This window comes from Paramormyrops kingsleyae, chromosome 17, assembly GCF_048594095.1.
Source record: "Paramormyrops kingsleyae isolate MSU_618 chromosome 17, PKINGS_0.4, whole genome shotgun sequence".
Taxonomy (NCBI): domain Eukaryota; kingdom Metazoa; phylum Chordata; class Actinopteri; order Osteoglossiformes; family Mormyridae; genus Paramormyrops; species Paramormyrops kingsleyae.
Genome location: NC_132813.1, coordinates 11,099,135 through 11,111,467, shown reverse-complemented (window position 1 = coordinate 11,111,467; position 12,333 = coordinate 11,099,135). Strand labels below are relative to the sequence as shown.

At 41.3% G+C, this 12,333-nt stretch overlaps 1 protein-coding gene across 6 annotated transcripts in view; it reads left to right on the top strand.

The window, feature by feature from the left end:
* The window catches only part of exoc3l2b (exocyst complex component 3-like 2b), a 35,025-nt gene that overhangs the window by 9,248 nt on the left and 13,444 nt on the right, over positions 1-12,333 (top strand). For 4 of the 6 annotated variants that reach the window (XM_023812170.2, XM_023812175.2, XM_023812173.2 and 1 more), the window contains 2 exons: positions 3,024-3,503; positions 5,528-5,748. In XM_023812170.2, coding sequence (XP_023667938.1) covers positions 3,046-3,503; positions 5,528-5,748 — 679 coding nt within the window. In that variant the 5' untranslated portion in view covers positions 3,024-3,045. Of the gene's footprint in view, positions 1-1,855; positions 2,097-3,023; positions 3,504-5,527; positions 5,749-12,333 lie in introns of all 6 variants that reach the window. The other 2 variants (XM_023812174.2, XM_023812171.2) reach the window with 1 other exon arrangement.

Here is a 12,333-nt window from a genome sequence, read left to right as displayed (position 1 = left end):
ATGGGATTGATATTTAAGGTGTATGAACAAAAACTGGCCGTACAATTGTCTTACATTAGTTGTTAAACTGTTACTCAGAGTACCTCCATTAGTTTTTGAATGGTTCATTTAGTCATTTATTCTGAAGAAAAACACAAGGTTTGAATTTTGAGTGGTGATCTCTCAAAAAGATGGAATCCCATTCATATCAATAACAGATAAGTCTTACTCAATCTGTCCTTGATCTGAACAAATTTTGTGCATTGAATACATTGCACTATGCGTGTATTCAAAGTGCAATTGCACTCACAGAAGATAACCCGACATATTTGGATTAGTATTTTTTTTTGGGGAATTAATGGTGGAAAATTGCATGTATTGGAGTCCAGCTGATAGGTATAATACTCAAATATCATATAAATTTCGAAAATATAAGTCCAAGCAAGCTGGAATAGCAGTTTTGGTAGACTGACTAAGCATAGGAAATCCCCATGCTATTCTGTTCTACCTGGCTGAGACACAGGAAGTCGTATCAATCTGGGGAAGTGCCCTTTCAGTTTTCTTATCTTCCCTAATTATCTAACATCCCAGTTTATAATTTGGAGACCCCTCAGGAATTTCTGAGGTCACTGAGGAGAAAAGGAGAAAGATGAGTTGGATGCAGGGTAAGATGGATGACTAGAGGATCGTCATGCAGATGGACGCAATATAAATCTCTTAAATTTGGTTCAAAAATTAGCATCATGCATGTGCAAGGATTATTTTCTGGTTTATTTGATGCGACATACAAAGGACATACAGAGCATTTACGTTAACATTTACAGTTAAAAGCAAAGACGGCTACACAGAAGAGGTGAGGGGACGTAAGGACAACAAGATGTGGGGGGGTGTTCGCAGTGAAATGTTCCTCTGTATGAATAAGACTGGTGAATAGACCAATGGTTCCCACCAAAGTGTGGGTGGGGGGGAGGGGTCTCAAGATGATTTTCAGAATATATGCATAAAATTTGTGACGCGTGTCCCTGAGGGGGATCCAGTTCGCTGGATCCTCGTTGATGAAGACCTGAGCAGCTGGACCAGGCTGAGGGGACGCCCACGTAACACCCGGCTGCGGCAGATAGACGGCCATTTCCAGGGGGGGGTGGGGGGGACTGGACCACATGTCAGCCTAGGGGGGGTCACCAACCGGGATCCCAAGGTGCTCCATCGGGTAGTGGGTGGGGCAATGTGCTGTACCAGTGCACATGCTCCCCAGCCTGACCTGAAACAATGATTGATTGTGATTGAATGCATTATGATGCGTTATATCTTTCTGATATCCTAACCTTTTTCTTCAGTCAATATACGTGTCTTGTCCCAGACAGTTCATCTTCACGACTTTAGAAATCGTTCCTCTCAAATCCCATGTTACTAGCTCTCTGTGTTCCTTTCAGTCTGTGAACATCAATGGAAATCCTGAATGTTTAGCAACCCATATGGAAAAACAATTTACTTCCAGTCATTAAAAAAAAACAAAACTTAGGAAGCTGAAAAACAATGGGCCCTCTTTAAAAAATATCATCTCTTAGAAATCATTTGAGTTTTTGGCTGAAATATGAAAGTGTGAATCTTTAGTATTTGTTCAATACTTACAAAAAAATGTCTAACGTCTCACTTTTTGTACAAAGTAAACTCACAGAGTACTGGAACTTAAATATATTTATTAAATCATTATAAACCCAGAATCAGATTCATTTTTAACTATTTCAGTTCTTCAAACTGGGACTGAATATACTGGAAATATACTGTATCACTCTCAATAGCTCCTCCCCTGTATTCATACGGCCCTGGTGTTTTAATGACCTCTGCCGAACTATTTTGGTCTTCTTTCTTACAGTTTACAATGCCCATAGAGCATCAGCATACCTAAAGCATGGAGATACAAATGGACAGAAATGGGTGCACACAGGCACACATGTACAAGAAGGAAGTGATTCCCTGCGGGTCCCGCAGCACTGTCACCAGCTCTAAATATCTGAGCGTGCTCTGTGGGGACAGGAAGTCCATGAACAGCGACAAACATGTTTTCTTAAAGAGGGTCAAAGGCCACAAAACACTACACTCATAAACAAGCCGAAGTAAGACCCTCAAAGGACCCCACCCTCTTTCATTAATGCTCTAAAAATCTGTCTTCATAATCATACTGTATCATTAAAATGCCAAGCAGCATTGATTATTTGAAGAGGTTATGTAAAACAGGTAAAAGGTACTGCACACAAGTCTTTATTTCAGCTTGACAGATTTAATCTAATAACACAGATAACTTCTCATATTTTCAGAAATACAGTTTCTAAAGGACCCTAAAAACCCAAAAAAGATTGAACCTGTTTTGCAGACAGACACTCCAGGAATGACAGCTAGCTATTTGTTTGAAAGGAACTGTTGTTTCCTTTCTAACATGAGAACCACACAAATTAATTGATGAAACTATTTTTCATTTACATACTTACTTCTTCAGATTCTTAACCCTAAAAACATTCAGGTTTTTTTTTTTCGGGTTCAGTTCTCTAGTTAGCATTCTAAACAAATCTGCAGTGTTGACAGCATGATGAAATAAACAATGCATTCTTCCATAGCTTCTGGGCTGTCTCGGCTCATCATATTGTGCAAGGCCATTCAGACTGAGGTCAATGGTCTACCTCTGCATGCAGATTGCTAAAAATTCTAGACTTTCTGTTAACATAGCTATCTCATCTAATGGAAGCAGAATTTATTTAATTGAACTTAGATGAATTGCATGCGGCAGGCAAGCATTGCCATATCATTTGTTGAAATAACAAATAAAGTGGCCTTTTCCTTCTGATTACGTCATATGGCTATGTAGGTTATTTATTAGAAAATACTCATATTGGACTTTGCTCTCAAGCAGCAACATCCTTTTTTTGTGCTACGATTTGTTGCATACAGAATTCTTGGCATGAACTATGGAACCACAACATTGAGTACCATGTTTTATAGAACCAGGTGCAATGGGAGTAGTAATTGTTTTTTCTTTCCTTCTGTAGAATTCCACATCTTGGAGGCAGAATGCCTATTCTCAAGAATCTGCCTGGTAGGCTGAAAGGGAGCAGGTTGAACGGAGAGCTGGAGAACTCGCGTGGGGAGCTGATCTTGCGCAAAATGAGCCTGAACCTCAACCCGTTCCATGAGTCGGGTAGTGAGGAGGCATGGGGCGAGGGGAATAATTCCTTCCTGGAGGGGGGCAGCCCCGGGGACCGTAACCCCTTTGGAGATGAGGAGGATGAGAACGAGGCCAACGAAGGCCGGCGCAGTGGTACAGTGAAGAGCGGGTCCCTGAAAGGCACGCTAGACCGCATCCGCGGCTCCTCTCCGCTCAAGACCCTCGGCAAGCTGGGCAAAGGGCTACGGATGTCGGGTCGCAGCAAAGGATTTGGGACTCCATCCCCGCAGGGGTCCGTGGGGACCCCGTCACCTCTGGAGAAAAAGAAGAAATGCAGACGCAGCTCCGAGGGAAGCTTGCTCAGGTACATGGCAAGACGGAGCAAGGGCGGGCACGCCTATCAAGGTCGCAATGACCTATAAGGGGGCGGCAACATTTAAAAATTGCAAATCTAGTGACTGACACTGGACAGAGTCATTTATTCGAAAAGAAATTTCTCTTGATGACATAAGAGGTTAGCAAAAAAAAAAGAGGATTGGTTTTCCTTATTAAGGTCATTTGTAATGCTGGAAATTAAATAGTGATGACAAAGCAGACTTTGAATGTCAACTTCAAGGGGAAACTTTAATGTTGTATGATGTAATCTGAAGAGAAGGTTCCTGGCTTTTGTTAGTCCCAATAACTCTGCCAGCACACGGTTCTGACCAGGTATTTTAAGTTGCGGCAAATATACCTAAATGATGCCCAATATGTTATGCCTTCGAGAAAGAGGTCACAAAGAGGTCAGTGTGGAGGCAGCTAATCACCTTTTTTAATCCCTGGAATCTTCCAAGATCACTTGATTAGAATATCAAGAGAAAAAAATCTCAACTAAGTTAATCAAATTGTATACATTTCTCCACCGTTTATTGATGTAACCCACATTCTGTAGTTGTATCGTGCAGCCACACTTGACATGACGGTGGGAGGGGGTGATTATAGTCTTGTGTAAAATGTCATCATACCATTCCTGGTACAGTAGCTATTGTTGACTTACGTACTACAAATACTTTTGACAGTTCACTGACTTTGGTAGGTAACAGTCTCCAACACCAACCTCCGTACTTCTCTTTTTGAATAAAAACTCTGCATACAGTAAATAGCCTTAACTTATTAATTTATGTGCTGCCCAGTAACAATTCTAACAATTATGTGTTGATTATGTTATAGAAGATAAATATGAGATGTACTGATCTATACTGATGCTATTGTATTTAGTAAATATATACCAGGGTTGGTATAATCGTTTTGTTAATTATTTGACCTTCATGTTCAACTAACAGGAAAATAGGCCATTGTAATAGTACAAAAATACTTTTAATACTTTAAGATTTCAGAAATGAATTGCCGATTAACTTCTTTTGAGGGACGCTATTAATTAATACATAATTTTGGAATTAGTGGACAGCCATTTCTTGGTTGAGTTTATTGTTGTTTGAACTATGCAGTTACACAAGCTACGTATGTTAGCTGACCTCATGGAAAAAATCTGACACAATGACCTATCAAGGCAGAAACTGATATACCGTGGCTCAGTGGAACTTGGTAAAGCTTTTAATCTTACTTTTAACTTAAGTTAAAATAACACTTAGCCATTAACAAATTTTGCTCAGCACCTTGCCAAGGTCCATAAAACCATCATATCTCATCCTCTTCCTGGGAACAGGCAGCCTGGGTAGCTCATTAACCACAACCCACAGCTTGCAGATTGTAGTTTAAGATTATTGAGTTCAATAAATCCTGAAATTTATCAAGAGGGCGTTTAGTTTCTTTTCCCATCTGCTGGCTGACCATTGGCCCAGTTTGTCTGTCTGCTTGTGGAATGACAGTTTGGTGCTGCACCATGTGTGGTCAAAGTCTTTATTGCCACATGACCAGGGTAACTAGGAATTTGTGCTGGGGCATCTTGCTACACCTGGAGACACCATGGCAATGCACAATTAACAGGGCATAAGCAGACTGCGAATAAATGTGAGACACATGATACGTGCAGAGAGGCATAAACCGAAGGTATACTGTCAGGAAAAAAGGGTTCAGCCCTGGTATAGGTTTGTTCCCCAAGGTACAAACAACATTAATGTACCCCCAATGGTACAAAAATGTTCCTCAGAGTCCATTTCTGCACCTTGAAAAGTACATTTACCTACAGCTACAGTACAATTGGCACAGCTCCACTGATAAGTACTTGTACCTTCAAAGGTACAAATTGGTACTTTTTTCTGACAGTGTAGGTGATAAATATGCAAATCTAGTGTAATGCTGAAAACTTACACAGGTATAATACAGACAACGTGCTGCATACATATGGTGCATAACATACATCATAGGCAATGTTGTAATTTTCTGCAGGATGGTTGGTCGATGTAGAGAGAGCCTTCGCAAAGAGAGCCTGCCCAACGGGGACCTGAACGCCGACAGCGATGCCGATTCCAGCCGGCGCCTGTCCTTCATGAAGATGATGTGCCAGGGAAAGCTGAAGAGAGAATCGCTGGCCGACTCGGCATCCAGAGGAGCTGAGGAGGAGGTGGTGGAGGAGGTGCCGGAGGTCAAGCCTAGGGAGCCGCTCTCAGGTGAGTAGCACTGCAACAGCAGATCTTTCTCATGTTCTCACCTCTTTTGTACACTCTAAGTATTAGCATGCTTAAATCTGGGCCTCCTCTGCGAAATATGCGCTTAAGGCGTCGCTGAAAGTGCAGGACATATTTCATTACTATGTGTCAGTCAGAAATAAAGCTGACGGATCACTCATGCAGCTGGGTCAGCTGTATAGACTACATCAAGTCGTTTGACTGCTGTTTTTATTCCAAGTTAAGCATCTTGTGATGCTGTTTTCTTACGCAAACATCTTGACCATTAGTATTTCCTCTGACCTGTCTGTTGCTACAGAATTACAAACAATTGTTCTCTCCCTATATGAAATTTTCTTTCTGTGGCTCACAGTGTCTTTATCTATTATCAGCTCATTTATGAAAGCCAGAAAATCGAAAACCAACACGAAAATGTTTCCCAAACGTTTAGCAGTACCCTGGCAAAGATATATGAAACAGACTATGCAAGATAACAACATTTCTTTGTATGTTAAATAGTCAATAACAAAAGCTGCAGGTGGGGCTTTTGCTGCTGTTGTGGAACAATGGCACATATACCTTCCCTTAAAAAGTTATTAGGTTTTAAAAGTTATTAGTAGATGAAAAGAGAAAATAGGATTTAGGATGTTATTAATGGGTCATGTGTTGTGGCTATTTATGGATGTTCTGAAAACAATAGTGGTTACTTCCATGCAGTCTCCTCAGAGATCTCACTATGCTAATTAAAGCCAGGATTATGAGAATCTGACTGGCCAAGTTTAGGGGGTGCGTGCAAGTGAAAATAGATTATGTGCAAGAAGACGGTCGATAAATATGGGGGGGGGGGATGGCCGCAAACAAACTGTTCATCTGAAGGATAATGTACACTTTTCAAGTAACACTATTGTCTGAGCTAGAGCAATTGCTAATTGCTAATGACCATGAGTTCCGTTGTGAAAGAATTCTATCAAAAGCAACTTTGCATGTCATGCATAGTACTGCACAGTTTTCCGTGTTCTCCATCGCTTTACCTGGCTTTCTTCTTGCAGTCCAAAAACATAATTAGCTAAGCAAACATAGCTAAGCAAACATTTGATTTGCAGACACGGAGAGGTACTAAGAAATATTTCTTCCCGGAGGATTAGAGTACTTACATTCTGAGGTGACCTGAGCATATTAGCTGGTGTACTGTTTCAGTTTCCGCTATTTTGCCATTTCAGCTTGTGCTGGTTTATTCAGATTTCAAAGATATTGCCTTTTCAATATACATGGTGACGCACATGATGGCTGCAGTGAATTTAAAGAAAAATCTTCAGTTAAAATGGTACTAGATGCATATTAGCAGTTCATCTAAGAAATGGTAAGAAATGATATTCAGGTCTGTAGAAAACGTCTTTTAGTCATTTCAAATGTATCTTTGAATATACCAGGTCAAAAAGTACTGAGAAAAAAAAGATTTAGTTGGTTTAATTCATGTATGTGCTGTTTCTCTTCTCCTAGCAGTTTTTTATTGTATTTCATAATATGTATGTGTCAACAACTTTAGAAATATTTTGCCTAATAGTCGACTAAGGCAAACATTTTATTGTTGTATCAGCTGAGTTTAGTTTTTTTGCGCAACCACTGTATGCTTTCAATACGCTAGTAAGCAGATTTTTTTCTTTATACGCAAGAAAGGCAAAGCCGATTGGCTAGTTTGGAAACGAGAGACCTGCCACATGGAACTGAAAGCCATTACCTTGCAGGTCTGGAGTGCTGCTGACAGCGGAAATGCGATAGTTATCCACAGGCCCTGCATCCTGCCTCCTTCTTGGAACAACACCTCCTGTGTCAGATATTCCACTTCAGGCATATTGATTTCAGTCAGGCGGATGAGGGACAGCTGGGGGGCGGGGGGATACTGCCTAGGTTTGGCCAGTATTTTGGTAATACCATATGAATTTTCCCCACCCCCCAGCAAATTTTATCGGGAAATACTGGAATGTTGTTTTTTTTTTTTTAATACTGCCAAAATGCTATATACCGAGGTATAATGTCTGGAGAGTATTAAACCTTACATGCCACCCAATTCTAGTGTTGGTGTTGTGGTGGCAAAGGGGGCTGGAAAGGGTGGTAAAATTTGTGACAGAGAGGTCCGGGTTTACGGTAAAACTTCTTGGCGGCTAGTTGACCTGCCACTGAATAGCGAAACGACAGATTTTCAGAATGCTACACATCGTTAGCGGGTGTCAGGGAACTGTTGTCGGCAACAGTATGACTGAAATGTAAGTATGTTAGATGTAATAATAGTAATAATAGAGTAGATAGTAAAGTCATGATAATGATAACAGTATTATCTCTTGGTTGTACCTGGTTTAGTCTGGTTTATGTTGTTCTTCAGTCTAGAAGAATAGGCATAAATAGTCCCACAGCATCTGCCCGTTAGTTATGAGAGGTGATGGATCCCTTGTGATGCCATTGGTCCGCCGCAGGCAAAGGGTGTTGTATATGCCCTCCAGGAAGGGTAACTGGTTCCTTATGACTTTCTTGGTCACCAGCAACAGTTTAGACAGATCGACTTTCTTAAGTGTCCTTAGGAAATGCCTTCTTGAGCAGGATAGTGGAGTTTATTGTTGTCTGAGATTTGAAAATGGAAACCCTCCTTACCGAGTCACTACAAAACAAGCTCATTCATCATCATCATCATCATCATCATAATCATGAGGTCCCTTAATGCTGTTGAATGCCAGGTTATTCTCTGAGCACCACAATCGATATGTTTTTTACCTCCTCCCTGTAAGTTTACTTTATCGTCAGCGATTGGCACTATCGCTGTCATGTCACCTCAAGGATGGTGTTTGTGGTATGGGTGGGTACACACATATGGGGGAAGAGTGCATGAAGAAGATGGCTCAGCACACAGTACTCTTAGGGTACAGCAGTGTTACGCATTGGGGCATAGGATAGATGGGATTCTAATCTAAGTATTGGAGGCCGGTTATTCAGGAACTCAAGAATCCAGGTGCGGAGCAGCTAGTTGAGGCCCCGGTCGAGTAATTTGGAGACAGTGCTTTTTGGGTTGATTATGTTGAGATACCGTAATTGATGATTAGTATCCTAGTTTATGTCCCCTGGCATCTGAGGTAGGTTAGAGCTGTGTAAAGGGAGGTGGGATGGTGTCCTCTGAGGATCTGTTTCCTCAGCAGGCATATCAGTCTTGGTCCAGAGTAGCTGGATTTTGATTTGCATTGCACTGTCAGAAAAAGGGCACCAATATATACCTTTGCTTGTCAATGGGGTTGTATCTTCAGGGGTCTGCCAATTGTAGCAGTGGGTACTTGTACCATTTAAGGCAGTGTTTCTCAACCCAGTCCTCGGGGAAACCCCTGACAGTCCATGTTTTTGCTCCTTCCCAGCTCCCAGCCAATCAGAAACACTGAATACCTGGTACAGGTGCGTTGGGAGCTGAGAGAAAGCAAAAACGTGGACTGTCTGGGGTTCCCCGAGGACTGGGTTGGGAAACAGTGTTTTAAGGTACAGAAATGGAGTCATTTGGAATATTTTTGTATCATTAGGGGCACATTAATGTTGTTTGTTCCTTGGGGATGTTCCTCAGAGTTCATTTACAGGTGGAGTCAAGGTGAGCTTTTTATCCACTTTTGACAGTCATATAAACATGATCATGATCAAATGATCAAGTTTGGACATTGTAAGTCTTAATTAAATTTAATTTTGAATAATTTTATTTAACTCTGCAACTAGGAAATGTGCATCCCAAGGCCACATATTTCTGTTGAGTGCAATTTGTTTTATTTTGGAAAAATAGTTTTAGTTTTTTGAGACTTTAAAGGGAATGTTCTCCTATATTCTTGTTGACCGACAGTGAACAGAAAGAAATTTAACTCTTTCTCCAGTTATCCATTATCCAATCTCCAGCTAGAGCTTCTCGTAACTCTTAAAAGTTGAATGTTAGTGGTTCTGGAAATCATTTGATTTTCCAGCATTGATCTGCTTTGGCAGTATACCACCAGGGGAAAAAAAGACTTATCAACCACAGATAAAATGGGTTAGGAAAACGAGAAGACTGTATTGATTTGCCTTCCATCAATATTGACAAGCAACACAAAGAAACAATTTAAATCAGTGCTTGTTTTGACAGCTGTGTATCTGTACAGTAAACTCATCCTTGGGGCCTGGATTGCAGAAGAGCTCACGAATAAATGCAACACATGATGTAGCTGTTAAGCATCAAAACACAGTTCACTTCAGAAGACTTAGATGCAAAACTAATGGATTATGCGTCCCAAGGGACGGGAGGATTTACCAGGATGCTTTGTAACCTATCCAATGCTAAATCTCCGCTTGTGAAGGGGGGAACCTTCAGAAACAGATAGCATCCAGCTGTGTCTGCAGGGAGAAATTGAATCCGCCGCTGTTTACTTGATACTGTGCTTTGCAGAAAAATATTTTTCTGCCCCGAGCGTGGTGGCTGTGTCCCCTCTCCGGTGAGCCTGAGCGCGAATAGCCAGCTTCAATACTCAGTGTCTGCAGGAAATTCAGAAAGTCACAATTTAACACATCACCTCTGGCCCCTGAGTTCAATAAACTGCTCTGCAATCCAGATTTCGGTAATAAATAGGTACAGTGTGCATCATGCAGGATACAAAGCTGTGTGATGCATCAAAGAATGTGCAGGGGTTAATTCTTCAGGTACGGTCAACTTGTCATTCAGATGTTATGAGGAAATTTCGTTATGAGAATGGTTTGTTCCATGAAGATACTTTTTGTGCAGAAAGGGTGTAATTCCCATGGGTCTATTCTACTGCAGGAATAAAGTACTACTTGCATTTCTTTAGTTATGTGTAATTTTTCTACATTTTTGAGGCACGCAACTGTTCAAGTTCTGCAGAAGAAAAACTGACAATATTCTATATTGTTAATTAAGCTAAATGCAACTTTCCTTTCAAGGTCAATCGTCTGTATATTGATGGTTGTGGTATAAATTCTCATATACACATGACACTCACATCATTTTAAACCCATGTGCCGTCTCTGCCGTCTTTTCATGAATTTGAAAATATTTGTAAGAGAACTTGAAAAACACTGTGGCACTGATCAGGAGAATTTATTGGAAGGTGGATTGATGGATGGATGGATGGATGGTGGAGGGGTGACTAGATGGATGGAGAAGAGAGATGAGTTTAAAAAAACATGGTGGATATGATTCTGTGGCCTCCACTATATGGCCTCCAGAACAAACTTAAATCAAGTGAAGATTGCCAGAAGGACAAGCCTTTATTTTCCACTCCTTGTCACTCCCTGTCCCTCCCAAAGAGTCAGTTTAAGCCTGTCACCGGGACAGACTTTCCACTTCCCACTCTCTGTCACTCCCTGTCCCTCCCAAAGAGTCAGTTTAAGCCTGTCACCGGGACAGACTTTCCACTTCCCACTCCCTGTCTCTGTCAGTGGGACGACAGTCATTTTTCCATCTCTCTCAAATACAGATAATGCAGTAAGGGGGCATTGTGTTCTATGTTTAGATGTCCTTCCGCCGGGTGGCAGAACAGTGGCAGACAAGGTGAGGAGCCTGATCAGACTGGGGCACTGTGGCTTCACTGGACACTGGAATCTTTTATGGGGCTGATGTGCGACTCAGCACAAGACAGTGACAGGACTTCCATGGATGACAGATTTAGGGGAAAATGAAACTGATGAAAATGATCGACTGCCAATAAGTAAGCAGTACACCCCCAACAGGGTCTTAAAATCCCATTGTTCTTCCCGCCATGCCTTCTGCATTCCTGTCCCTTTTAGATTACAATGTGCAACTTGAGTATCATGGAAAGAGGAGGAAATTACATTTCCTGAAGTTCCAAGTGCTTTGAGAGAGTACTCAGTTAAATTCCTTAGTTTTTTTACAGGCCTTTGCTTAAGTTTTTTTTCCTCTTTTAAAACGAGGAAGTAACTTTTGTATACAAAATATTTAAAAACCTCAGATTCCTAGTTTTCCTTGGTGAGTGTGGGTTAGCACTGTTGCCTCACACCTCTGGGACTGAGGTTCGAGTCTCCGCCACGGCTCCATGTGTGTGGAGTTTGCATGTTTGCCCTGTGTCATTCTAGTGTTTCCTGGGGGTACTCTGGTTGCCCCCATAGTCCAAAAACATGAACATGAAAAGGTGAATTGGAGTTATCAATTGCCCATAGATGTGAATGGTGTGAGTGTGCCCTGCGATGGGTTGATGGCAAATCCTGGGTTATTCCCTGCTTTGTGCCCATAGTTTCCGGGATAGGCTTCATGACCCTGAATAGGACAAGTGACTACAGAAAATGGATAGATTGTTAAATGTCAAAGACATTGGTGAATATTATGAATTTGATACATTGATACAATGTACAACAGCTGTGCTCAATGTGGGATTGTAACCAGTGACCCGGATCTACTGGGATATTATAGTCACTGCCCTTGTCCAGTTGCTATTCCCTTCACCAACATTCTCTTCAGAACCAATGTTAAGTAAAAAAAAAAAACAAAACAAAACAAACTACTATTCATTTCATTACATGGCAGGGGACACCCTGGACAGGATGCCTGGCCAGTGCTGATCAATA